At 46.6% G+C, this 26,580-nt stretch overlaps 1 protein-coding gene across 1 annotated transcript in view; it reads right to left on the reverse strand.

The window, feature by feature from the left end:
• KTN1 (kinectin 1) overlaps positions 1-26,580 on the reverse strand; it is a 142,082-nt gene that overhangs the window by 75,254 nt on the left and 40,248 nt on the right. The window contains exons 2-7 of the mRNA XM_054970579.1: positions 20,612-21,167; positions 12,008-12,145; positions 8,856-9,035; positions 5,284-5,414; positions 3,514-3,630; positions 1,079-1,219 (exon numbers count right to left, since the gene is read on the reverse strand). Coding sequence (XP_054826554.1) covers positions 1,079-1,219; positions 3,514-3,630; positions 5,284-5,414; positions 8,856-9,035; positions 12,008-12,145; positions 20,612-21,134 — 1,230 coding nt within the window. The 5' untranslated portion in view covers positions 21,135-21,167. The remainder of the gene's footprint in view (positions 1-1,078; positions 1,220-3,513; positions 3,631-5,283; positions 5,415-8,855; positions 9,036-12,007; positions 12,146-20,611; positions 21,168-26,580) is intronic.

Here is a 26,580-nt window from a genome sequence, read left to right on the forward strand (position 1 = left end):
CTGGGCTAGCATCACTGTGACCCAAGTGTGGGCGATTTCGGCATGGCTGGCCCCAAACAACCCCATCATTTATAATCCCAAGAGGCAGCGGACCAACACGGGCTGCAGAGGAGGCTAGCTGACGACTACCGTACAGTGGAGGCAGCTTTTCAACTCGTAGCAGCAGCCAAGATTGAGGCTTTGCCTACTTGTGGTTCAGCAGGGTGATGGACACACGCTTGACGCTGACAGCCTCCTGTCAAAGGTTCAGAGGCCAGAACCAGGAAGAGCCACACAACTCTCATGCTTTCTCATTTTATCTCACAAAAGGAAAGGGCAACGGTACGCTTTTCAACATGGGCCAAAAGCAACAGTCTTGGTCACTTGCTTGGGGGGTGAGAATCTCAGGAGGAAAAGAACGTTCTTGAGACTTAGATTTTTCTCTCTTCGTGAAAACAGGTTTCCCCCCCACTCTCCTGGTTTTTTCCTCTCTTTTCTCCATCCCCAACTGCTAATCTAGGCACCAAAGCTGAGTTACTCAACATGGCTATTGCTCAAAGGGGGGCCTGGTTTGGCTCATCAGATGAGAGGCAAGAGGAGCAGGAGAGAGGAAAGGATTCTACACAGGCGCATATTTTGATTCAGCATCCAACAATTTCAGAATTTTCTTAGCTTCTGTAAACAGGCTTGCAGATATAAGTAATGAGTGAGTCGCAGAAACCCGGACGGATCAGATTGGGACTGGTTGATCTTTAAAGGCTTCCCAATCCTACAGCTCTGAAGGTTTTCATATTTGAAGCTGAAGATCATCTGATCTGTTTCCCGCCCACCCCCACCCCTCCCAGCACACATCTCCAAGAGGCATTTGGGCCTTCTGGCCAAGCTAGACTTTTCTACCTACCTGAAAACTCAGCTGTAAGCAGAACAGCTTTAAATTTCATGTGCAAAAGTGCAGTAAGTCACTTTCCAGAGAAACTTCACGTGTTGCCAGGTGACAAAGCTTGGTGCAATACTTTTGGGTAAAAACTATCCATTCACTGCCACCTATAAGCATCCACGTGGAAGCAAATTTGGCACAACAACATAAATCGTTTTTTACCTTCATCTTCATCTGCTGGCTTTCTTGGTAGCTCACGTGGATTTTGTTTTGGAAAACGCCGTGCTCTTTTTCCAGCGTGCCGATTCTCTCTCTCATCTTGCCTGCCACCAGGTTGTTCCTCTCTTTCTCTGCAACCAGCTCCTGGGACATCACAGAACAAGGCACCAAGGATGCACTAGGAGGACTGAATGTGAGCAACCGCTTGGATACCTAGTCACCCTCCTGCTACTGAAACGGAGACTAAGGAAGGCTTCCTGGGAGACAAGTGTATGTTTAAGGAGAGAAATGAAAAAAGGGGGGAAAGCAGAGAGGTCACCACGTGTGTGTTTTGGCCAGGGGGTGCCAGGAGTAAGGGGCAGGAAGGGGACAAAGAGACCTTGACGCTGCTCAGGATGGATGAGGTGAAGAGGGAGATTGCTGGGTAGGGCATTATTAAAATACGAGAGGGAAAAGAAATGGGTAGTGGGAGGTTTCATGCAGAGCTTTGGGCTAAAAGAACTGTGCACAGATGCCGGAGACGGGATATAAAGTCTCCTAATGATCATCCAAGCTTAAATTAGCTGGAGGAAAGCTTTGATGTAGGGAGAGCCACTTCTCCTGCTTTGGAGGGAGACCTCCTGCTCCCTGCCTCTACTCAGCGGGGTACCGGAGGGACCGTCTGGTGGGGGGGGGGAAGGAGGCAGGGGTGAGTGGCATCACCATAGCATCGCTTCCAACTTGACCTGCAGGTGAAGTCATCAAATTGGGAGACACTCTCGTTTGGGGATAAAATAATTACTAAAATAGAATTTTAGTATAGACCGCGGTTCTCTTTGTCCGATGCATCTGGCGGGGAGGAGTGTGGTTATCGAGGGCTTGTGCTGCAGTGCTGCTGGACTCTTTTTGATTTTGCTGCTACAGACTAACACGGCAAACTCCCTTGAATCTTTACACAAACAAACTGATCCCCACACCAAAAGGAGCTGTCTGCATCTCCATATCAAGGGAGTTGTTTACATCCCCCCTCTCCTCCTTCCCCCCTTCCCCCCCCCTCTCCTCCTCTATATTTGACCAGTTTCCTTCTGCCCTCCATGCATCTGACGAAGAGAACTGTGGTTCTCGAAAGCTTATGCTACAATAAAATTGGTTAGTCTTAAAGGTGCTACTGGACTCTTTTTGATTAAAATAGAACTGATAACCAACTGTGTAGTACTGAGGACTTTAGAAGTAATTATACTAAATTTCGGGAGTGACTCAAACATCCCTAAACTTAAAAGAAATGTAGGTTTTTTCATTAACAGCTATCGCTAAAGCAGTAACTGCTTCTAAATGGAAACATAGATGCCCTCCCACTGTGCCTGAATGGCACGTTCGCATGTGGGACTATTTCATAATGGATAAGATCACAGATCAACTTTCCCAGTGTGAAAATCCTCAGTATAAATCCCAATTGTCAGAACAACGGTTTCAGACATTGGATTATTTATTGAATAATAATGTGGAAATGAATGATAAAGTGAAAGAATTGTATTATTCTTTAGCATATTTGTAAAGCTGTGCTCCTTACCTTAGCATGTCAAACTTTTGACTAATTCATTGGAGCAACAATTGGATATCATTGTTTTTCTATCATATGATATGTATTTTGAGATAGTTCATGTTTTGTGGATCATAACTCTCTCCTATTATGTGTTTACTGTTCTTGTTGTGGTTTGTTGGTTTGTTTGTTATTTTGACAAATTTAATATAATATAATGTTTTTTTAAAAATTGGGAGACACTCCACTATTCACTCCAAACTCTATTGCTTTTTTACACAGGTAATAAGGCTGTGCTGCAAAGAAATGGTTCAGAGAGATGCTTTGATAAAGGGACAGGGACTGTAGACTACACTACTATGTACTGTCTGTTGCTGTAAGTATGGTCCTACTGAGTAGAGTCCACATTGCATCCAATTGCTTATGCTTTGTTCCAGCATTGTATCAGCTCTGTATTGAATTTCTACAATCTACACCCTATTGTATTGTCTATTTGAACGTTCAAGCCACTGATCGTGTTGATTTACACTGTGTAATCCACTTGATTCTCAGTAAGAAAGGTGAACTATAAATAACAATTCAGAGTACGGCTCCCTACGTAATTACATTACTTCCGGGTCAAGCCAAAAGTGAGACTGCTGGCTAACACTGCCTCCCTGCCGCCCTGGTGAGTCCCACTGGGCAATTCTACTTCAGGGGACAGAGCTGGGGGATCCAATGTTGACCACCTCCCTTGTCACCTTAAAAGTCTGTTTATGTTCTCCTTTCCCCTGATGAAGACAAATGGAAAAGGAACATTCCAGGCCACAACCTTGGTTGATGACAGACTCTTCATGCTGTAAACTGGGCTGCATTTCTACAAGCAAAAACCTTCTTGCTGCTGGCCCCACTTGGGCGCCCCTGGGAGCCACAGCTGTACCTGCGAGAGCTGCTTGCACTGCTCCTTGGCGATGGCAGCTTCCTCCTTCAAGGCCACCAGCAGCTTCTCCTTTTCCTGCAGCTGATGCACAGCGGCAGCTGAGTCTCCCTTGCTAGCCTGCAAAAACAACGAAATACTGGAGAGAAGGGCGAGAAAAAGGGCGAGCCGGCCTCATGGGGAGCTTGGTCTGTAGTAGAAATAATGTGAGGCATCCATGATAAGATCATCCAAGGATCTTTTTAACCTAACACGGCTGCTCAAAGCTGCTAGTCTGATCAGGAACGGCAGAAACAGGGGGGGGGGGCATTTCCGGAACCAAATAGAAACCCCAAGGGGGGGGGGTGCTTCCGGAAGTATAGCTCTAGTACATGCACATTAGCAAACCGATTACTTTAGAAATTTTTAAATTTTGTATATTAAAGTGCAGAAACGGGATTTTTTAAAAAGCTGGCAAAGCCCATTGGGGCAATGAAGCATTTGTCAGGACCAGCTTGATTCCCTCATTCTGAGTCCTTATGACTAGACATCCTTCGTTTCTCCTGCACGTCCATATCTAGAAGAAATTACGGTAAACAGGCAGAATCACGGTTACAACACTGATTGCAGACATTATCTACTTGTTCTACTTACCTGTTGAACTCTCTCCTCACCAGTTGGACTACGTCATTATATGTATTTACTTCAAGATACTTGTCATATACTGGAAGGACTGTGAACTGAATATTCTAATATTTATATTTATTATTATATTTATTGGAATGATTATTTGTGCACTATAATACTTCGAGTACTCTGCACTTTAATATATAAAAAATTCTAAAATAATTGGTTTGCTAATGTGCATATACTAGAGCTATACTTCTGGAAGGGCTCTCCCTCCTGGGTTTCAGTTTGATCAGGAAAGCAATGCTGCCAGAGAGAGTGGCTAATCTTCAGCTCAGTCTGCCACAGGCATCCGCAACTAACATCCCCTCCATAGCTAACAATGGCTTGGTGAGATTTAGATCAGGGAAACAACATGTGAGGAAGGGGTTAAAGACCCCTTTCTCCCCAATCAAATTAGCTTCCCCACCTGACTACTTTGAGATGAAGCAAACTCGCACTCCTGGATCTGCTCAATGCATCTATTTCGACCCAGGCAGCATCCAACTATTCTGAAGTTAATCGGGCTTAGGGAAAGGAGAGGAATCCAGCGCAAGAGGAAGTCACAACCAGCTACGAAAAGAGTCGGGACAGGGGGAGCCCTAAGACGGCAAAAACGAGGAAGCAAGGCTATGAAACGTCTTATTTGGAAGAAACGTGTAACAGGATCTTCCAACCTTCCTCCAACCTAAGTGGCACTTCCTCCAATGGAAGGAAGGCTTAGAGGAAGGCTTCCTAGGCTGGAGAAACTGTGTTCAGGGAAGTGGAAGGACATGGGTAGGATCCGCCCCAATGTAAAAACACAGCATATGCCGAGTATCGCTATTCTTCCTTCCTCAATGGAAGCTGTAAAAGCTGCATGGCCAGAGGTGTTTTTTCACAGGTCTGCTTCCTTGTCCGCTCCTAGGAAAACACACCCTGTAGCTCCAGAAGAGGGGAACTGCCAGCTTAGGGCCATTTCTGCTACTGCTAACAGTGTCTAAAAAAAACATGCAGTCCATAAAATAGCAATAACCACACGGACCCCACCCCTTTGGGGTCTACTTCAACAGTACGCCCAGCGGAAGAGCAGGGGTCACCGGGACCCGTTTCTTTTCGGTTCACACGCGGTCCCGAGGCAGGTCTCACCTTCTGCAGAACATCCTGGATCACGTTTGATTTCTCCTTCAGCAGCTCCACCACGCTCAAGGCCTCCTCTTCGCTGAAGATCATATTCTTCATCGCCAAGAGGAAGTCCTTAAATTTCACTTCTGCGTTTTCTGCAATTAAAACAGCAGTGTTTTTTCCGGTTTTCTGCAACATGTCAACGCAGCAACGTGCTCATGTTTTCTCTTTGCCATGAGGAGAACAAGTTGGAGAGAGCTAAAAGAGGAGCCAACGAACCCATTTGGTATAATCCGGAGTAACGCAGATTGGCCACAGAAGGGAAGAGAACTTACTGCAGACTGCATCTCATTGCAACGGTCAGACCTTGAAAACACTCGCTGATACACAACAGAGGCCATGGAATTCACTATACAAAATGAGAGACCGTATGGTGTGGTGGCCAGGATGTTAGGACTAGGGTACCTTGGGTTCAAATCCCAATCATTTTTTTTTTCATTACTATCTTTGATGGAGACTTCACACCTCCAGTGATAGGTATCATTTTGTACCAGAATAATATTGAAGGCATGGTCAGATGTGTAGTGAAACAACCATGAGAGTTTATCCATGATATGTTTAAAACTTCATAACTATACATTATGAAAGCTATTTTAATACCAACACCTGGTTTTTAATCCATTTTAATTCAACTTTAATTATTATTGGAATAATAATTGGGTATGTGTGGTTATATTTAAGATTTTAATGACCACTGAGGAAGGCCGATACGGGCCGAAACGCGTCTGGTTAATTTATTTTTAGATACTATATTATTCATGATATAGTATTTGTTTGATGTGTCATTGGATGGTCATTGGATTCTCCATCAATTTTTATGGAATTTTTAACTTTGTGTGTATTTTATAGGAGTTCTGATATTTAAATTTTTATACTTTTATTGTATGGTGTTTGTGTACACAATTTGTAATAAATATTAATTTTTTATACTTTTATAGGTTAGTTTGACCCTCTTAGTTCATTTTCCTTTTTGGGTTGAGTTTTAAAACCCTTTTGCTCTTAAAATGAGTTAGGCCACTGACCTATCTATCTCAATACCGGTTGCTCTATAGCCTACCAGGCCTGATCTCGGCAGATCTTGGACACTTAGCAGGGTTGGCCCTGGTTAATACTGGGATGGGAGACCACCGAAGAAGTCCAGGGTTGCTATGCAGAGGCAGGCAATGGCAAACCACCTCTGAAGGTCTCTTGCCTTGAAAAACCCACCAGAGGCCGCTGTAAGTCGATTGTGACTTGATGGTCAAAAAAAGGCCTTCAGAGTGTCAAGAAGAAAGAGGCCTCTCCCAGCCACCAGCTATCTGAACTAATTTTAACTGGAAACGTCAGGGACTGAACTTGGGAGCTTTGGCATGCGAAGCACATGATCTATGCCAGAGCGCCAATCACTTATCTGCCATTTATTTATTTTATTTATGTTATTTATAGTCTGCCTTTCTCACTGAGACTCAAGGCGAATTACATAGAGTAGCACAGGCAGTATCAAGGACATCTCAATAAACAATGTTGTAGGGTAAATAAATGCAAGTTTACAAAGACATCACATTAGCAAAAATCCAATACAGAGTTGAAGAAATGCTGAAACAGAGCAGTTCTAGGACTGACATTAGATAACACAGAACTACCCAGCAGGGTCATAATTAAAGCAACAGGTAGTACATAGGAGTACATACTTAAAGCAACAGATAGGATGTAAGCAACGTAGTGGTGATTGGGTAACCAGTGATCTGTAGGCTGGATCTAATCCTCCCCAAGCAATTTAAACTGACCCGCAGATAATACTGCGGTCAGAAAATACAGTTTCTTCCTCTCACCTGCAAAGGACCACCTTGCTCTATCCAAGCACACACAACCTGCAACTGGAAAGTCCTGCCTGATAAACAGTATTAAGATAGAGCTGCCCATCTGTGAGGAATTGTTTCAGCACGCCCCAAAATATCAGGGATCCTGTGGTTAACCGCCCTTGGAGCAGACCAGTCACAATCAGCAGTCCTCCTAAACCAATGCAATCAATTCCAACCGGCGAGGCGGAGGCCTTGGTTCAATGCAGTTCACGTTCATGACCTCAGAGCTTCCAGTAAATACAGGAAGAACCTTCTGCTGATACCTCCAAGGAGCTTACCTACTACTCAAGAAAGGGAAGATTTGCTAATCTAGGTGGCCAAATCCCAAGCCACCCAAGAAAAGAATTAGCTACATGGGAATAAGGCTGCAGATTACGAAATCAAGAAAACGGGGCAGGGGCAAGCACACGACAGGGCTTTGCAGGCATAATGGAACTGGACCAGCTACAGAAATACGACAAGGACGAAGGAAGGGCCATTTTCATCACTGCATTAGGGAAACGTGTTTCGCCAAGCAGACCCATGTTTACCGGTCAGCAGCGCATCTCAGGAGAGACTGCTATAGAACACTCCAGCCTCGCACATGGAAGCAGCATGACTTACCTGAAGGAGGAATGATGTGACATTTATGGATCCTGCAGCAGCCCTAACATATGGCAGAGCCCTCTACCTACTTGTGTTATGCTTTTGGCACCACTAAGTAGGTTCTCGGCAGTAACTGCTTTGTTCTTTACGCCTACAGATGGGGGGAGTACTGTGGCTCCGGGGCAGGGTGCCTACCTGGCATACAGAATACTTGGGTTGGAAAGGGCCATCTAGGTCTCTTAGTCCAAGCCCCTGTTCCATGCAGGAAGTTCAAAGCTAGAGCATTCCTGAGAGATGGCTGTCCAGCCCCTGCGCCAACTCCTCCGGCCAGGAAGATCCCACTTCCCCCACCATCTCGGTAACTGATTCCATTGTTGAACTTCTCCCACCTTTAAGAAGTTTCCCCAACTTTCAACTGAAACTGACCCTCCCGTAAGCCCATTCAAATCAAGTCCTGCCCTCGGAAACAACCAAGTCTTTGCCTTCTTCCAAGTTAAAACCCCTCACATGGGAACCTGCACAACGTCATCGTGTCTCTCCTTAGTCTTCTCTGCTCCAGGCTAACACGTACCCGGTTTTCCTTCAGACTCTCTTTGCAGCACTCGTTTTCCAGGCCCCAAACCACCTTCATCGCTCTCCTCTGAACCTGTCCCAATTTATCAACATCCTCACTCTCAGAAGATCCCTGGTTCGACCCCTGACATTTACAATAGAAATAATCTCGAGCCTTCCACCTTCTGTCACCATCCAAAGCAAGGAAGGCTGAGCTAGACAAACCAGCAGCCCAAGTTAGTGCATGGTCAAACTCTCTCTCTGGAGTGGGTTTCTAGAGGTCGAGTCAGGGAAGGCACTAATTACATTTACAATGCATTGCTCTCCCAGTTATTGTGAGTCTTACCGACACCTCCTCTGCTTCCTAAGCATTTACAAGAAAAATGGCACATATGTACACATCACATTTTAATCTGTAACTAGGAAGGAGAGAAACTCTCCAGGTTCCTGGAGAAACTCTACAGATGCTCAGACCCTCCGTGCACAAAAGGGGTATCCATGGCTCTGCAGCATAACCGAGCATCTCTCGTGGCCACGCCCTCTCCTTTAGACGGGTACCTTTATCGGTTTCGTTCTTCAGCTTCTTTGCGTTGCCTTTCTGCAGCCCTTCGATGATCTCATCCGGTTTCACCAAACCAGCGGCTTCCTTCTTTCCCGCCGCTGAGTTCTGCTCAGCATTATCCATCAAAGGGATGTAAGTAGTTGCATGAATCAAAGGCTCATCCACCAATGTAGTCACTGGAATTTCAGAGAACACAACTGGTCAGCAGAGGTAAGGTATACTTATTTAATGTATATACTACCTCTCTACCATATTTAATGCTCAGGGCAGTTTACAGCATACAGGTACTGAAAACAGTAACTGGCATAGTTTTTTTACGCATTCTTTCAAGTCAGTCTAAATGGCTTATTTCTACCCCGCCGTTCAGCAGCAGTTCAACATGCAGATAAGACCTCTGAGCTGTTCTCCAGGCTAGCACTGGCAGTTGAATGCTGGAGCACCCTACTTATCATTTAGCCGAAACTGGAAACCACAGTCAATTCACTTTACGTACACTGAGCCCCAATGGCTAAACGGAACCTCTGTGTTCAGAGGCAGTGACTCTGAACACCAGCCGCTGGGGGGCGACAGCACTGGGATACCCTGGCCTCTGTGCCACGCTTGTGGGACTTCTGGGGGCTTCTGGTTGGGTCAGGATGCTGGACTAGAAGGACTAGAGGTCTGATCCAGCCTGGCTGTTCTTATGTTCTTACTGTAATACCTCTCTCAAGTATTAATTCCACTCCACAGATAGGAAAGGCGGCAGGGACTCGAAACAAGATGCAAAATATGAACATATGAAGCTGCCAGACACTGAGTCAGATGAGGTCAGGCTTGTCTACACTGACTGGCAGCATCTCCCCAGGATCTCAGGCAGAGAGGTCTTTCACGTCACCTATGATGTGGTCCTTACGGGAGATGCCAAGGATTGAACCTGGGACCTTCTCCATGCAAAGCAGATGCTCTACCAGTGTCACACAGCCCTTCCAAAAACATCAATCTATAGAGGAAGTCCGTGACAGAGGCAAGACCAGAACAGGGTGGGGAGGCAATATTCCTGCCATCCAGAGACTAACTTGGCAACAGGGACCTGATACTGGTCGGTGTGAGAAAGCAGCAGTGTCTAACCCCATACTACACTCTTCAAACTGCTCTCATTTAAAAGTGTCATGCTACCACTTTCATTAATACGCTTCTCCCCCCCTGCCCCCAACTTGGTTTCCTTTACTTACAGTGATGCTGCACTAAGCTGTGTGATGTACACATACACCACATGTTACTGTAAAATACAACATCCACCATTATTTCAGTGCAGGAGTGACACTGCCTCTACGACCAGAGCCAAAACGATGCATTTCTCTTCAATAAATCTAGCAACTGGTAGCACAAAACATGTATTGTGAAGGCCACCACGGCTCTCCACAAAAACAGGAACAATTGCCAGCATTAAGCTCAAATTAAAAACACAACATTTCTAGGCCCCTTGTTCAAATTAAGAAGGGCTACCTCCTGAACTGCGTGCACACTAACTGTATTGACAAGTCCAAATGAGCAAACCTTTTCATTACAAGCACAACGTTCCCAGGCCCACTTTAAAAGGGCTTGCTATCTCCCAGTGAAAACAGATTTTGCAGCCTAAATCTAAGTTCAAAAAAAGACTGATCTAGGCTAGAGCATCCACTTTTACCAGAGTACTTCTACTGCCAACAAGAAATTGTGGGATCTTAAGCATTTACACTCTTCAAAGCCCAGTGCCTTCAACAGACTTAAAAAGGTGCAACTAAGCTTTGGCTTGCAATAAAAATCTAGTATTTCAATCAAGAATTAGGACACATCATGCTAGGATTTACAACTCCTAGGTCCAAGAATGCTATCCTAAGCCCCACCCCCAGACATAAAGACTCCGGCTGGCTCATCAGAATACATTATGACCTGAAAGTGGTATAAAGTTAAGTGCATGTATGCATAAAGATGCATGTGTACACATAAAGATGAAAAATAACTGAAGACCTGGAACTGTGGGTTACAGCTGAGCCACCGTGTGCATACACACCAGAATGAGCTTAGTCAACACGGGTTTGGGGTAGGACTAAAGGGCCTGTTATGTTGTCACCAAGTCACACCGCTGTCTGCTCCCCAACAAGGTGCATCCATGACAAAGTGCTATGGCATGGTGCTAGAACTACCCCAAACAATTTGACATGTTTCTCACCCCCACGCAAGGCAAGCCCGTATGGCGATGAAGGGTCAGCATTTTGTATATTCCCCTTTGAAGCTGTAGGAGGTGGAGGTAGGATGTCTGAACGCTTCCTGCACAAACAAAACTCCCTGCATGTAGGGAACTTTAAGCAGAGAGGAGCGAGAACTTGATTCTGCCGACCCTGTAAACGTGGCCCTGACACAAGACCGCTGTACCATCTAGCTGCCCACCCTAGCAGCAGAGAACTAGCCGACGGATCTTCCTTCCAGAGACACAGCTCAGGAATTGGACTCAAGAATGGCTAGTCCAGGCATGAACACATGAAACTACCTTATACTGAATCAGACCTGTGGGCCATCAGGATCAGTGTTGGTTGTTGTGGGTTTTCCGGGCTGTATTGCCGTGGTCTTGGCATTGTAGTTCCTGACGTTTCGCCAGCAGCTGTGGCTGGCATCTTCAGAGGTGTAGCACCAAAAGACAGAGATCTCTCAGTGTATCTCAGTGACACTGAGAGATCTCTGTCTTTTGGTGCTACACCTCTGAAGATGCCAGCCACAGCTGCTGGCGAAACGTCAGGAACTACAATGCCAAGACCACGGCAATACAGCCCGGAAAACCCACAACAACCATCGTTCTCCGGCCGTGAAAGCCTTCGACAATAGGATCAGTGTTGTCTGTTCAGACTGGCCACAGCTCTCCGAAGTCTCAGGCAGAGATCTTTCACGTTATCCCTTATTTTAACTGGAGATGCCAGGGATGCCAAGCAGATGCCCTACTACTCCGCCGCAGCCCCTCTTCACGAGAACCACCTGTTTTTCTCCTTCACATGTGACCCTGCTCCAAGCTTCCCTGATCATACTGGAAGAGACAGCTAATATTTTTTTAAAAGGCACCCTGGACAGAGGTGCCTGTGCAATCTCATTTACGATTTGTTTGCTCTCCTCCTCATACAAAAAATGCACACGCTACCATTATCTGTCCTTTGCTTCTTTGCCGAAACTTTCTTCTTCCCTGATGCGCTTTCTTGTTTGATCTCATGATGTATTAGGAGAGGGTCTTGCTTCTTGGTTGGGGACAGGAACGAATCACTCTTAGCGTCCTGGTCATCTGGAAGGAAAGAAGAGGCGCATCAGCTTGTCTAGTGACAAAACTGCAGAGCCATCCCCCCCCCCCCTACACACACACACAGAGAACTCAAGACTGGGAGTGCGCAGACAGGAGCAGGCTCAGCTTTCTGTGTCTGAGCTTTCCAGAACAGACATACCCTTCACTCAAACAGTACACCTGACTACACACCTTTCGCAAGGGAACAAGTCAGAAAAGATGATGGAAGATCCATGACCCAACGCCTGCTATTCCTTCAAACTGCCCAAGCAATCTTTAAGCTTCCCCCAAACGTAGCAAACTGTGCATCTAGAAGGACATTTGAGATCAAGATTCAAATCCGGTAGCCCTTTAAAGATCAACAAGATTTAAGCTTTTGAGAGTCAAAGCTCCCTTCGTCAGGCGCCAAGGAAGTTTTGACTCTTGAAAACTTATACCTTGGAAGTTTCGTTGGTCTTTTAAGTTGCTACCGGACTCAAATCTTGCTCTTCTACGGCAGACCAACATGGCTGCCCACCTGAAACTTTCTGAGAAAGTCCCCCCCCCCCGGGGACTGACAGGGTCCTAAAGAGCATGCTGTGCATCTCTTGAAGAAAGGAAGAGGGGGCTGACATGCTGCTAGAAGAGGAACAGTTTCAGTGGGCAAAACTTCACATGCCAAGGTAAAATGTAAACTTCAGGCAGCTGTTAAGCACTGGAGAGCTAAAGAGCATTTTGCATATAAAAAATCTCAAGTCCACGAGCGGCAGACGGTGCATCTTTAGCCCACCCCCTATATTGCAATGGCTCCTTTTTGTAAGGAGGAACTTCTTCACCTGCTCTGTGCCGAACCCTCAGAGCTGCTGAGGCTTGGAGCCAGGAGGAGATTCCACTTTGCCCCCCTCCAGGACAAGATGTCTGCAGGGGCAGGCAAATGGCCAGGTAGGAGGTCACCAACCTTTTTGTTACGAGCTGCTTCTGAACACAAGGTACTCTGCTGCAGCTGGCGAGCTACCCGTCGGAGACCTCTAGACCAAAGCTCCTGTCACAGAAGCCTCTATATGGCTTTTTAAAAAGTTGCTCTTACAAGCAGGTAGAAACATTTTATTTACTTACTTTGTTTATTCCCCCCTTTCTCCCCAACAGGGGTCAAAACTGGCTTACATTGCTCTCCTCTCTTCCATTTTATCCTCACAGCAGCCCTGTGAGGTAGGTTAGGCTAAGAGCATGTGACTGGCCAAGCCCACCCAGCAAGCTTCCATAGCAGTGTGGGGATTCAAACCTGGCTCTCCCAGATCATAGTCTGACACTAACTACTACGCCATGCCCTTGGCTACTAGGCAATACCGACAAATCTGATATGAACTGACTTCGTGAACTTTTAAAATTAAATTCATTAACTTAAAATTAAGCGCCAGCATGGTATAGTGGTTAGAGTGATGGACTAGGATCCGGGAGACCCAGGTTCAAATCTTCACTCTGCCACAGAAGCTCAATGGGCGACCTTGGGCCAATCACACACTCTCAGACTAACCTACCTCACAGGGCTGTTGGGAGGATAAAATGGAAAAGAGGGGAATTAGGCAAGCTGCTCTGGGGGAGTAAATAAAATAAATAAAATTATTTGGAATACATTGCCTACTTTCTACCTGCAATGATTCTGGAAAGCCTGAGAGCACCCTTTTCGAGAACGTCAAACCCAGTTTATATACAAACTGCCAATTTAAATCTTTTTGCTCTTTATTTTATTTAGAAAATGTGTGTGCTGCCTCTCCAGACCCAATCGAGGCAGCTTGCAACAATAAAACAAACCAAGCATACAATAAGAACTGAACAAAACAATCCAAATTAGTAATCAAAACTTATAACAACCAATAAAAACCACAGCAAGGCTTAAAAGGACATGAAACAGAGCAGTCTAAAATAGATAGCCAGTGTTGTATAGTGGTTATGGTTTCAAACTAGGATCTGGGAGACTCAGGTTTGAACTCTTAATGAAATAATAAATAAACTCATGTCGTTGAAAGAGTTCTTGGGCCAGGAGCAGACTGGGGCCAAAGCATACCTCAAAGGGGAGAGCATTCCAAAAAGTAAGGTGCCACCACAGAAAAGTCTCTGGTTGCCAATCTCCTAACCTGGGCAGGTAGGGGCGCAGAGAGCAGTGCTTGGGTGGGGGGGATCTCAACTGGCAGGCTGGACCATATGGGAGAGGGAGGTCTTTGAATAGCCATTTATCCAAAAGTCCACTCTAGCAATCTAGCCCCAAAAGACTGAGTGCTTTAAAGAACCACTTGCAAATGTATGGCCGGGGAAATTCTTGCCCACACTTCAGTGCATATGGTGCTGTTCAAGAAGCACCCCCCCCCCAAATTCTCACTGCTACTAAAACAGAGGCCCCAAAGCTTCATCTCTATTACATCTCCCTTCTGCTTCCAACTTCAGAGAGGAGGAAAGAAGACACCCCGGGGCTACACACACTTTCCCCCAAAATTGTTCATTTACCATCTTTTAAAACACACAAAAAATCTTAACATGGCAGCAAACAAACTCAAGATTTTTACACAGTATCATTCAAAACAAACAAAGACTCTACCTATAGCTAAGTGACGTCCTCCTCTACACACAAACACACTGAATCAGATCAGGGGTCCACCGAGACTAGTACTGTCTATTCAGACCGGCAAAGGCTCCCTGGGGTTTCAGGCAGAGGTCTTCCACATCACCTACTTTAACTAGCAATGCTGGGGATTGAACCTGGAACCTTCTGCATGCCCAGCAGAGGAACTTCCACTGAGCCACTGCAACTTCCAACTGAGCCTACCCTCCTGCGTAAAATGGTGGGTACCATTTTGCAAGCTTCAAAGAGCAGCACCATCAGTTGAAAAATCCCAAGGATTGGATTCGGTTTCGTTTTCTCAGCCATGCCGGACGCTCCTCTCGGCTGGTCCGGGAGGAAACGACCGGGCACCCTGACTGGGCGGCTGATCCGCAAGGATTAGCCCCCAGGACTCCCAGGGAGGGAGCCAGGGTCCGGGACGCGGCGGGAAGAACTCCCCAAAATCAATGCGGGGGGGGAATTGCCCGTTTGTCCCTATGGAGGCCAGCAGATGTGCGCGGCGCCTCGAGTGCCGCCGGGCAACGAGAAACGGCAAGTAAAAGAAACAGGCGGAAGCCTGTAAACAAGCGAATCCCTTCTGTTTTACAAGCGTTTGTGAAGGAGAGGTTGATCTGAAGAAGACTCGCTCTTCCCCTTCGTTGAGTTCCAGAATTTTGTTGGCGCCCCCCCCCCCCCAAAATGGCAGCAAGGAAGCAAAGTCCCGCTCTCGGTAAGTCAATCTCGGCTACTTTGAAGGGGGAGTCGCTCGAAGAGTTGGTGCGCAGGGCGGTGGTGGAAGCCATAAAACCCTTTGTTGACAAGCTGAACGAAACTGATCAAAGGGTGGGCTTAATTGAAAGCGAGGTGAAAACCATTAAGGCAGCAGCGGGGGGGGCAGAAAAGTCTGCTCTGGAAAGTGCGTCACTTGTGAAGGCTACAAAAAAGGAGCTGAAGTTGGTGGAGAACCAGCTGATCGGGCTACAGGTGGAACGAACGCAGACAATTTTGCGTCTCCAAAACGTGAAAGAGGAGGAAAATGAGGATCTGTGGGATTTGGTCTCGGAACTACTGGCGACACCCGCGAGGACGACTAAAGAAGAGGTTAAAAGCGCCATTTTGGAGGTCCGTCGGGCTTCTTCAAAATATGCAACAAAGCGACAGTTGCCTCGTGAGATCATTATTGACTTTTCATCTAAAAAGATTCGGGACACCATCCTATATAACTCATACAATGCGGATTTGGACTTTATGGGTTTGAAAGTCAAGATCTTGAAGGACGTTCCATTTCTAGTCCGGAAACGGCGTTTTAAATATAAAAAGTTTGCAGCTCTTCTGAGGGACCATGGAATAAAGTACAAATGGTTATTCCCAGAAGGAATATGGTTCAGATATAAAGATCAGGCCTATAAGATATTATCAGAAGATCAACTAAAGGATTTTGAGAATAAAAACCCAGAACTCTGCTGCACCGAGAACGAAGAAAAGGAGGAGCCGGAGGGGGGGGAGGAGGAGGAGGAGAGCACCGCAACAGCGGTTGCACAGAGAGAATTGCGTCCGGGACCTAGAAGGGGGAGGAAAGTTTAATCAGAATTTGAAATGTTTATTCTCTGTATGATTAACCACTCCATCATTATTCTATGGAGCTATTTTTGTATTATGACAGTATGAAGGGAAACATTGAAGTGTAGTGTTTAGTGTTTGTAGTTCATTCCCCCCCCCTTTTCTTTTTCCACCCCCATTTGTCCCTTCCCTCTCCCCTTTCCTTGTGATAGTCTGGTGTAGTGTTTTGTAGTTATGAAAATAAAAAAATTTATAATAAAAAAGAAAAATCCCAAGGATTGTATGTTGGGAAAGATCTCTTTCAGTACCCTGGAGAGCCGCTACCAGAACAGATGATGCTGAGCTCAATGGACCAGCTGAGCTCAATGGACCAGCAGTCTGCCTCTGTATATTGTAGCTTCAAATATTCCTAGATGACCTTTGAAGTCCCTTCCAGCCCTATGATTCTAAATTGGAAGGAGATTCCTTGGAGGATGGTTGGATCCACTTCATTATTACATTACTTCTTAGTGTTGCAATCCACCTTGAGTCTCAGCAAGGAACGTGGGCTATAAATAAATAGATCTGAGCTCCTTCTAGATAGGTAGGATAAACATTTAATTAAACCTGCTCGTCCTCACAGCTAGCCCGTCACAAATCTAAAAAAAACAAGGACCATGTCAAAGATAACATCTGAATAACTAGACTCAGATACCACATGGATTACAGACAGGGCCGGTGCCAAGGTTTCCGGCGCCTGAGGCAAGATACCTACTTGTGCCCCTTGTCCTGTGCGCACGCGCAAAGAGCAAGTGACATCATCGCTCAGGAGCATCCCCCTCACCTGAGGCGGGTGGCAGTGGTGAAGGGGCAGGGAGGCGGCCTGCTTCCCCACTTGCTGCTGTGCCGCCTGGGCGCCCAGCTCACCGGGAGCTGAGCTGAGGCAGGCAGCAGCGGCGAAGGGGCGGAGGGACGAGTGGGGACATGGCCCACTTCCGGGTCGAGGTCGTCGGGGGCTGGCACGGCACCTCCTTCAGAGTTCAGCGCTCGAGGCGGCTGCTGGCACCGCCTCCATGGACGCACCGGGCCTGGTTACAGAGTTTCATACAGTTGGATTAAAGGAGAGAAGCATATGATCTTTCTTGTGAAGAAGGCTAGGAAAGAGGAGGAGGGGGAACACAGGCCAAGAAGGTATTTCAGCCTGGTTTAAAAACACCATACTACTTGCCAAGTATCCTGACTATATGGGTACAGCGCCTCTTCCAGGACACATGGGAAGAAGGGCTCTGAAGAGAGGTGCACCTGGCACATGTATTTTGGAACCAATGAATGGACATTACACATAGGTGACGGTGGAGCTTTTGCTACAATCTCAGAACAATAACCTAATTGCACCTGCTTTTTAAAAAACGGACTGATGTAACAAAGTTCAGAACTGTACCTACCAAGTGCCAGAAATCTCATCTCGAGATTTTCAAGGAGAAAATGGTTTCTTTATCAACAGTATCACAAGAGGCAGAATATAACTGCTCTTTTCTTCCCAGGCATCTGAACAGCCGCTACTGTTCCTCATGCTGACCTTGGCGCTATTTTCTCACAGCCGTCACTGCGTGCGATGAGGCTGTAACAATATGTATTCACACCACAATTCATTTCGACAGGGTGTGCCCGAAGGGAGAAGGAGTCTGGGACACACACGAACGCACGCACGCACGCACGCACGCACGCACACACACACACACACTTCTTGTCCTGTGCCATCTCAGAAAAGTGAAGGGTTATATCCAGCACTTCTTCTCTTTTTTGCCATACAGCTGTTAATTATAAACCAAAGTTAATGGCTGTTCATTATAAACCAAAGGTTTATAAACGCCGTACAAAAACCGCAAGGGTGATTTTTTTTATAGATCCTTTGCAATTGGGTGGCTGGCTTCTACCACGTTCCACACGCAGACGGGCCTGTGTTGTCAGGCAGGGAACGACCACAGGCTACACTGGGAATGGTGTTTTTTAAAAAGTCAATCCAAATCCCCACCCCCTGCAAGAAGCTTGATACAAGTCATCAACTTCTTTATTTTTTAATTAAAATAAACCCATGATTTAACAATGACATCCAAGTACCCGTGTACTCAATTCCCTTCTCACTACTTTTGCATTGACTAGCCAGCACATTGCATCCCAAGGCTAGATTTACCACTTAATAAGCAACGGAGGAGAATCCAGCCTGCATATAATAAGAATATGGAGAATGAGCCCAGAAGATCCCTTGTGGTGCACAGTTTTGGTACATAAAGGGGATAGAGGGTGGTGTTGCCTACAGAACTGGGATCTTTTGCACACAAAAAAAGAATCCAATTTAAGAGTTGGGAGAAGATGTTTAAAAGCGTAAGCTACATACAGAAAACCAGGTTTTCAAAGTGGTTAAGACAGAGGCACTTGGGAACAAAACAAACTATTGCAACAATGGGCCTTAGCGCAGATGTACCTCAAAAATGCACACTTTGCCGTGCACTTATGTCCTATACAACATTAACATTCTAGAATGCTGGAAGGGAAATTGCAATCCCAGGCTAAAGACCAAATGCAGACCGAAAGGTGCAATCACAAATATGTTTTTGTTTTGTAATGCAGCTCTGCCACATTCCCTTTGTTTGCTCCTACCTCCCCAGCCATCTTGGCTACCGACTACTTCTACAGCAGACTGCAATTCGCCGCAACAGTTGCACGCAGTGGGAAATGAATCAGCCTTGGGGGGCATGGTTTTTGGGAGGCAGAGAATACTACCAAGGCAGAGCCTGCTTTTGCAAGTTTTGGGGAGCAGGAAGTTTGATGCAGTTCCGGAAGTAGGAGATAGGAAACTTAGGCCCACAATAAACAGCAGGCCAGACAGAAAACTATTATTTGTCCAGTATCCAGTATTGTGAACTGAGTCATAAAACCCACAAATGCCAATATGTGTGCTCCCCCTCAAATTCATTTCATCATGATGTCACTGTGTCTTTAACAACAGCTTTTTAAACTTATGTTAACTTTGCTTTAGTTCTGTTTTACTTTCTCTGTTTTTTAAAAAAATGTAACTGCAGGGTCATCCTGACACTCCAGGAGAAAAACCAAAGAAAGGAAACGTCAGGCAAACGGTTCACCTTCATAAAAACCTTTCCTAATGGTGTCGACCAGGGGTCTTTCCTAGAAAATGAGCTGGAGGAACTCATTAGCATAGCTCATTAGCATAACTCATTAGCATATGCTACACCCCTTGCCATCACCCGAAGTGTGTCATTGGCATAACTGATTTTCATATGCCACTCCCCCTGATATCACCCATCCTGGCTATTTTGGACCCAATCCTGGCCATTCAGGACTGAAATTGGGCCCAAAATGAGAAAAAAAGGAGCTGAAAATGGCCAAAAAGGGGCCCAAAGTGGTCAGGATCAGGTTGCTGCTGAACAGGAGAGTGATCCACCACCTGTCAGAGAACCCGATCCGGGCTGTTTCGGCCCCAATTCAGGCTGAAACGGGCCCAAAATGGCTGAGAGTCAGGTGGGCAGGGCCACCTGACGTGACCTCCTTGGGAAACTGCCGGAACTGTGTTCCTGTGTGTTCCCCCTCAAAATGAGCCCTGGTATCGACAGGTATGATTCGCTACAAAAAAACAAACTAATTTTTTGTACTTAACAGTAACCACAACAAACTGGTTGTTTATTGGAATAATGGAATAGATACTTTAAAACACTTGGCCCCATTCCAGTTTCCATCTTGGCTATAGACTTGTTTGGACAAAGTTTACTCGGCTTGGCATCAGCTTCCCTACAGTAAAAGGTAAGAACCTTTCAAACATACATTCTATTGTAACACAGCTGGAAATGCTTCCACAGTTCCATTTAGATGCTCTTGTGCTGGCAGTGAAGCCAATACAAGAGCAAAACACCATATAGGAAATCAAGGTTAAATGAAATTCATAGAATCCCTTCTTGAAAACCACAATCGGGCTGAGACAAAACCCTCCCAAAGAAAAGCACTCTTCATACAAGGCCTGGTACAGACTATAGTTGTCACCACCAAGGAGGATATCTTTGCTTCATGTCAATGCACGGGAGGTGGGAGGATCCATTGCTAACATACCTAGCAACAAGGTGATCTGCCTCAGCTGACATGCCAAAACCCAAGCTCTTTTGGGAAGTGTTCCAGGAGCTTTCTGACTTAATATTTCAAGTTACGAGCAAGGCTTGAGCATCCTCCTTCAGGGAGGTAGGAGTCAAAGGGTTTGCATTGCAGCCCACCCCAAGACACAGACGCAGAACACATGACACCCCCTCCTCTCTAACCACCCCCTTCCCCAAACCCCAAATTGATACCTATTCCATTTTTCTGCTTCTTCTGCCCAGTCTTTTTCTTGGACCCGGCTGCATCTGAAGGAGGGGTGGGCTGTTTCGTAACTGGCACTGGCTCCACTTTTTTCCCCGCAGGTTTGGACCCCTCCGATTCCCTTGACCCATGCTCCTCCGAACTGCCCTTATGCTTCTTCTCCTTCTTCTTGCGCTCTCGAAGGTTGGTGGGGGCCTCCGTCACACCCAAGGGGACAGGAAGGAGGTGCTCCTCGTCAGGCCCCAGAGCATCCGAGAGCTTGAAGTCCCTTGAGGCGCTCTCGGAGTCGGACTCGTGGAGGTTCCCGTTCTGGGCCTCTTTCTTCTTGCTCTTCTTCTTCTCGGCTTTCTTTTTATCAGTCTTTGCAGGCGGGAACTTCAGCTCCCTCTTCTGTTTCGCCAGGGCTTCATCGTACAGTGTTTCCTTCATGAAAAGCCAGAAGAAGAGGAAGATGACGGCAATCACGACGGAGGGAACGAGGACGATGAAATAGGTAGACTCGTAGAATTCCATTGTGCTTCTTTTAACGCCCGCCTAAGGGTAAATCTGGGGTAAGGGAGAACAGGGAGAGACAAACACAGAATAATAAGCCATTTGTTTAGGGAACTGCCTTAAAATAAAGCATGAAGTAAATCTTTACGTAGTGTTCCAAGAAACCATGGAGTCTCGCCAAAAGTATATCGGGGCTTCCTCAATGACAGCTTCTGCGGGTCTCAAAATACAGATGCTCTGCTGGCATGTGCAGCCACAGGGAAAAGTTGCATGTTTTTAAGATAAGCTGTTGATTCACGTGGGGCAGTGGAGGAGACCAATGACTCTGGTCAATGCCCTATGTGAGTGCAGAGGTGGCCCACCCACTGGGTGGACTTAGGTGATTGCCCAGGGCACCAAAAGAGGCTTGCTGGTGGCAAACAGTAGGCCCGTAGTGACCCGAGCCCCAGCACTGCATCCCAGGCTGGCCAGATGGCACCAGGTAGGCTGTTCTATTCAGTCAGTCAGTCAGTCAGTCATTGCCCGCTCTCCCCACAAGCTGCTCAGGGCGGGTTACAACAACATTAAATAGCATATAAAAATAAAATAGACATTCACATTAAAACAGCAGTCCACAATATAAAATTCTAATCAATACAAACTATTAAAGGCATCTATTATCAGATCCAGGTGAAACGGCTGTAAACAAGCCAAAGAATGAATACATCTGCCGAAACCATCCAGGGCAGGTACGGCAAGCCAAGGGAGGTCAGCAGGGACAGATTGTCAATGCCTCAGTAATAGGCCTGGCAGAACGTCTCCGTTTTACAGGCCCTGTGGAACTGTAACAGATCCCGAAAGGCCCGGGTCTCCACTGGGAGAACGTTCCGCCAAAACATTCCGCCAAAAAAGCTCTGGCCCTGGTGGAGGCCAGCCGAATGTCCTTCAGGCCAGGGACAACCGGCAGGTGCTTATCTACGGAGCACAAAGCCCTCGGAGGGACATATTGGGAAAGGTGGTCCTGTAGGTATGTTGGTCCCAGTCTGTAAGGGCCTTAAGCGTCAGAAACATGGGATCCAAGAGTGCCAAAAGCCCTTAGGACCAGATCAAACAGTGTGCATTCTGGAACATATGCAATCGGTGATAAATCACACATTTCGCATGCAGAAGGCCACAGGTTTGATACCCACATCTCCAGGTAACAGAACTGGGGAAAGGTCTCTGCTTCGAAAGTCAGTGCCAATTATAGCAGACGACATTGAGCTAGAATGGACCCATGTGAACACGTGAAGCTGCCTTATTCAGAATCAGATATTTCATCCATCAAGGTTAATACTGTCTACTTAGACGGGCAGTGGCCTTCCAGGACCTCAAGCTAGGGTTCACAGGTGCCCAAGGATTTGCCCAGGGAGGTGGAAAGCTCCCAGAGGTTGCCCTCCACTGGCAGGCACCTCAGGAACGCGGGCTGTGCTCGCACTCCCAACAGGCGCGGTGACATTGCTTCCGGAAGTGATGTCACACCAGCCGCAGGAGCATTCCCGACTTCGTTTGGGGTCAATTTGGGCCCCAAATGGGCTGAATTGGCCCCATGGGGCAGGTGCAGTCGTGCGGCCAACGCAGTAACGTCACTTCCAGAAGTGACATCATCACGTCAGTCCCGAGGTGCGCACGAAGAAAGACCTCATGCTCAACACAAGCTAAGTGCCAGGAACTCTACCCTCCCAGTGGGAGGGCAGAGGGACTTGGCAACCCTACCTTAAGCAGAAGTCTTTCCCATCTGCTACTATCTGATCTTTTTTTTTTAACTGAAGATGTTGGGGATTGAACCTCAGACCTTCTGCAAGCCAGGCAAATGCTGTTATCACTGAGCCACAGCCTCTCCCCAGACCAGGGATTCTCAAATTCTTGGAACCTTTGGGCACCTGTGGATTTCTGACACAAGGGGGGGGGGGGTGCAACCACTAACTTGCTGCCACACAGGCAGTGTTCCCCCCCCCCTACACACACACAAACAGTGGAAGCCCAATTGCAGGGGACAAGAGGAGTAATTTTAAAAAACACACTGTAGGAAAGGAGTGTGAGAGAAAATAAGACCAACTCTGCAGTGGCAGCTGCCACAAAACAAGAATTATTTTAGTCTGTACAGCCCATCACATCTCCAGGGGCCAATCTGAGCAGGAGCCACATATTGTCCCGCCCACTTTCTAAAAACACTTGGTAGGCGAGAAGAAGGCACCAAGAAGGCTGCCGATGGGTGTCAGGGCGCTCACCAACACCACGCCTGGGACCCCAGCTCGAGCCCAACCATCGGGGGTGGCTTCAAATTTCCCAGAATCCTCTCCAGCAACCTGGGCTTCTACGGAAAACACGCAGATGAATCCCTTCAAGCTAAAAAAAATGGGAAGGCAGAGACAGTATTTCATACAAGAGGAAGAAACCAAAGGCCATCCCCTCTAACTTCTCGCCTCAAAGGAGAGAAGTTATTTTGCGCAACCAAGCCTTTCTAAACTAGGTCATGTCACCCAGATTACGAAACGGCAGCATATGAGTCAACAACTGGACAGGACCTCTCGGATCAGCAAGGGAAAGCTAATGAAGCCTACAGAGTGGTGACATTCTAAGACTGTCGGCTCCAGGACCCGCCACCTAAACTTAATAAATTGTGTCTCAGTGGCCATTTCAAGTGACAAGTTGGGGGTGGGGGGAGGAGTTGCATCAGTAAAATATCAAAGATCTGCTCTATAATAGTGATGATAAAAATTACAGGTACCTGTACTTTGTAGCCCAAGCATAGTATGTAACCTTGCCCAGGGCAGTAAAAAAAAAAGAGAGATCGTCAGTACAGTGCCGTTAAGGATACCTCCCGGAAAACAGAATGCTGTGTGATTCAGCATTACAGGAGATGATTTTAACAATGCTCAAATGGAGAAATGTTCATTGCCTCTGTAAGGCAACCTAGAATGACTGTCCAAGTCCTCTTCTGGATTGAAATTTGCAACTGGGAGGGGGGGGGTCCAACCAAGGGTGAGGAGTAATAACAATAACAACAACATTCAATTTATATACCGCCCTTCAGGACAACTTAATGCCCACTCAGAGTGGTTGACAAAGTGTGTTATTATTATCCTCACGACAATCACCCTGTGAGGTGGATGGGCTGAGAGAGCTCTCAGAGAGCTGAGACTGACCCAAGATCACCCAGCTGGCTTCAAGTGGAGGAGTGGGGAATCAAACCCAGTTCTCCAGATTAGAGTCCTGTCACTCTTAACCACTACACCAAACTGGTTTAGGCTTAGACTCCAAGGACCCCTGTGAGTCTGGTGAAAGGCTGCCGCATGTTAAAAAGCTGCTGGCAACTCACAGCTCTTCGACAGTAGAGCCCGACAGGCCCACAACTGCTCCCCCCTTAGTCAGCTGCGGCAGCCTTGCCCATAGATACCACAGCTCCTACCAAAGGCTCATTCCCCGGCTACACAAATAGGCAGGAATTGGCCATCCCCCTCCATAAGTTACGGCTCAGCTGTATTTACTTCCAACAAAGCCGACTGTACAGGAGAGATGCAATCCCCCTGAACTAAGATTACAGCTGGAAGCATCCTATATAGCATCCACGGAAGGAGAACCAGCACAAAGAACACAGGCTGTTATAGATCTGTACAGCCATCCTGTGACCAGATCACAGCTCATTTTAACAACAACAACATTAGATTCAGGACAACATAGCATGCACACAGAGCAGTTTACAAAGTATGTTATTATTATCCCCACAACAATCACTCTATGAGGTAGGTGGGGCGGAGAGAGCTCTGAAAGAGCTGAGACTGACCCAAAGTCACCCAGCTGGCTCCAAGCGGAGGAGTGGGGAATCAAACCCGGCTCTCCAGATTAGAGTCCTGCGGCTTTTAACCACTACACCGAACTGGCTTTCTTAACCACTGTGCCCCACCGCCTAAAGAGCTCCAACACAAAGCTCCATTACTGCCCCTCCTGTTAAATGGCAATGATACTCAAGACTTCTTTGCTTTTCCCCCCCAACTTGAAGGCGGCGCTGCAACCTGCAGAAGGCATCCAGCAGCTCAGCCCTGCAGCTGTGAAACTGTTCACATCAGACACACACCCTAGTTCAGAATGTACCGGTCCCCCTTTCACCATCCAGATTTCCCAGCTCACAGTTCAGGGTCACTGAGTTCCACACCCGTCTACCTCTATGGGCACAGCTCCAAACCATTCTTTAAAACGAGATGCATGATAGAGTTGCAATCGGGATATGGGGTGGGGGGAGGGCTGTCCCAGCACAGAACCAAACAGAGGGCTGCTAGGAAAAAAGGCCCTTGCAGTTTGCCTCTCTAGAAAGCATAGTGAATGTGAGTCTCTCTACATAAGACATCTTACACGGGGGCCCTCAAGTGTAGGGACACCAGGGTAGTTTAAAAAGACAGAGCTGGTGGAAATCACTCCTCAGAGGGCTTGTTATAATTTCATCTTTGCCTCCCAAAAGGCTCTGTCAATTTCACCTCCCCTTGGAGGAGAGGAAGATTAAATTAACAAACAGAGCAATCTGGGCTCTGTCTTTTTAAACTACCCTCTTGTAGAAAGGTGAAATTGACAGAGCCTTCGGTTCTGTCTTTTTAAAGTACGTTTCCTGACTAACATTGCATCTCCCTACACTTGAATAGAAAAGAGTCCAGTAGCACCTTTAAAACTAACCAACTTTACTGTAGCATAAGCTTTTGAGAACCACAGCTCTCTTCGTCAGATGCATGGAGGGTATGAAGAAACTGGTCAGATATATATAGGTGGTGAGGGGAGGGGGGAGTAGATGCAATCAGTAGCTTCTGATAATGGGATCAGTTTGCTTCTGATAATGAGACAACCATTCATAGTTTCTATTCAATCCAAGTCTGACTGAGTCAAATTTACATATGAATTCCAATTCAGCAGCTTCCCGTTAGATTTTGTTTTTGAAATGTTTCTGTTGAACTATGGCGACCTTTAAGTCCTTGATGGACTTACAGTAAAGTTGATGGACTTGATGGACTACAGTAAATTTGGTTAGTCTTAAAGGTGCTACTGGACTCTTTTCTATTTTGCTACTACAGTCTAACACAGCTAACTCCTCTGGATCTACACTTGAATGTCTCCATGAAAGATGTCTTGTGTAGAGAGACACTGTGTCTGCAGGAGCTGCAACTGCCTACAGCTGTACGAAACGTGTTTCTCCCAAACTTTCAGGCATGTGAGCGGCCTTCCAATATTACAGAACTGTGAAGGTTTGTTATAATATGGCAGTGTGGTGCAGTGGTCAGAGTGCCAGACAAGGTTCTGGGAGACACTGGTTCAAATTTCACTCTGCGGTGAAGCTCTCCAAGGGATTTTGGGCCTGCCATTCTCTCAGCCTCACAGGGCGATTGTGAGGATAAAATAAGGAAGAGAGAACCTTTTACGCTAGTTGGAGTATCTTGGAGGATGGGCGGAAAATGGTGAACTA

This window comes from Eublepharis macularius, chromosome 2 (assembly GCF_028583425.1).
Source record: "Eublepharis macularius isolate TG4126 chromosome 2, MPM_Emac_v1.0, whole genome shotgun sequence".
In the NCBI taxonomy this organism is placed as follows: domain Eukaryota; kingdom Metazoa; phylum Chordata; class Lepidosauria; order Squamata; family Eublepharidae; genus Eublepharis; species Eublepharis macularius.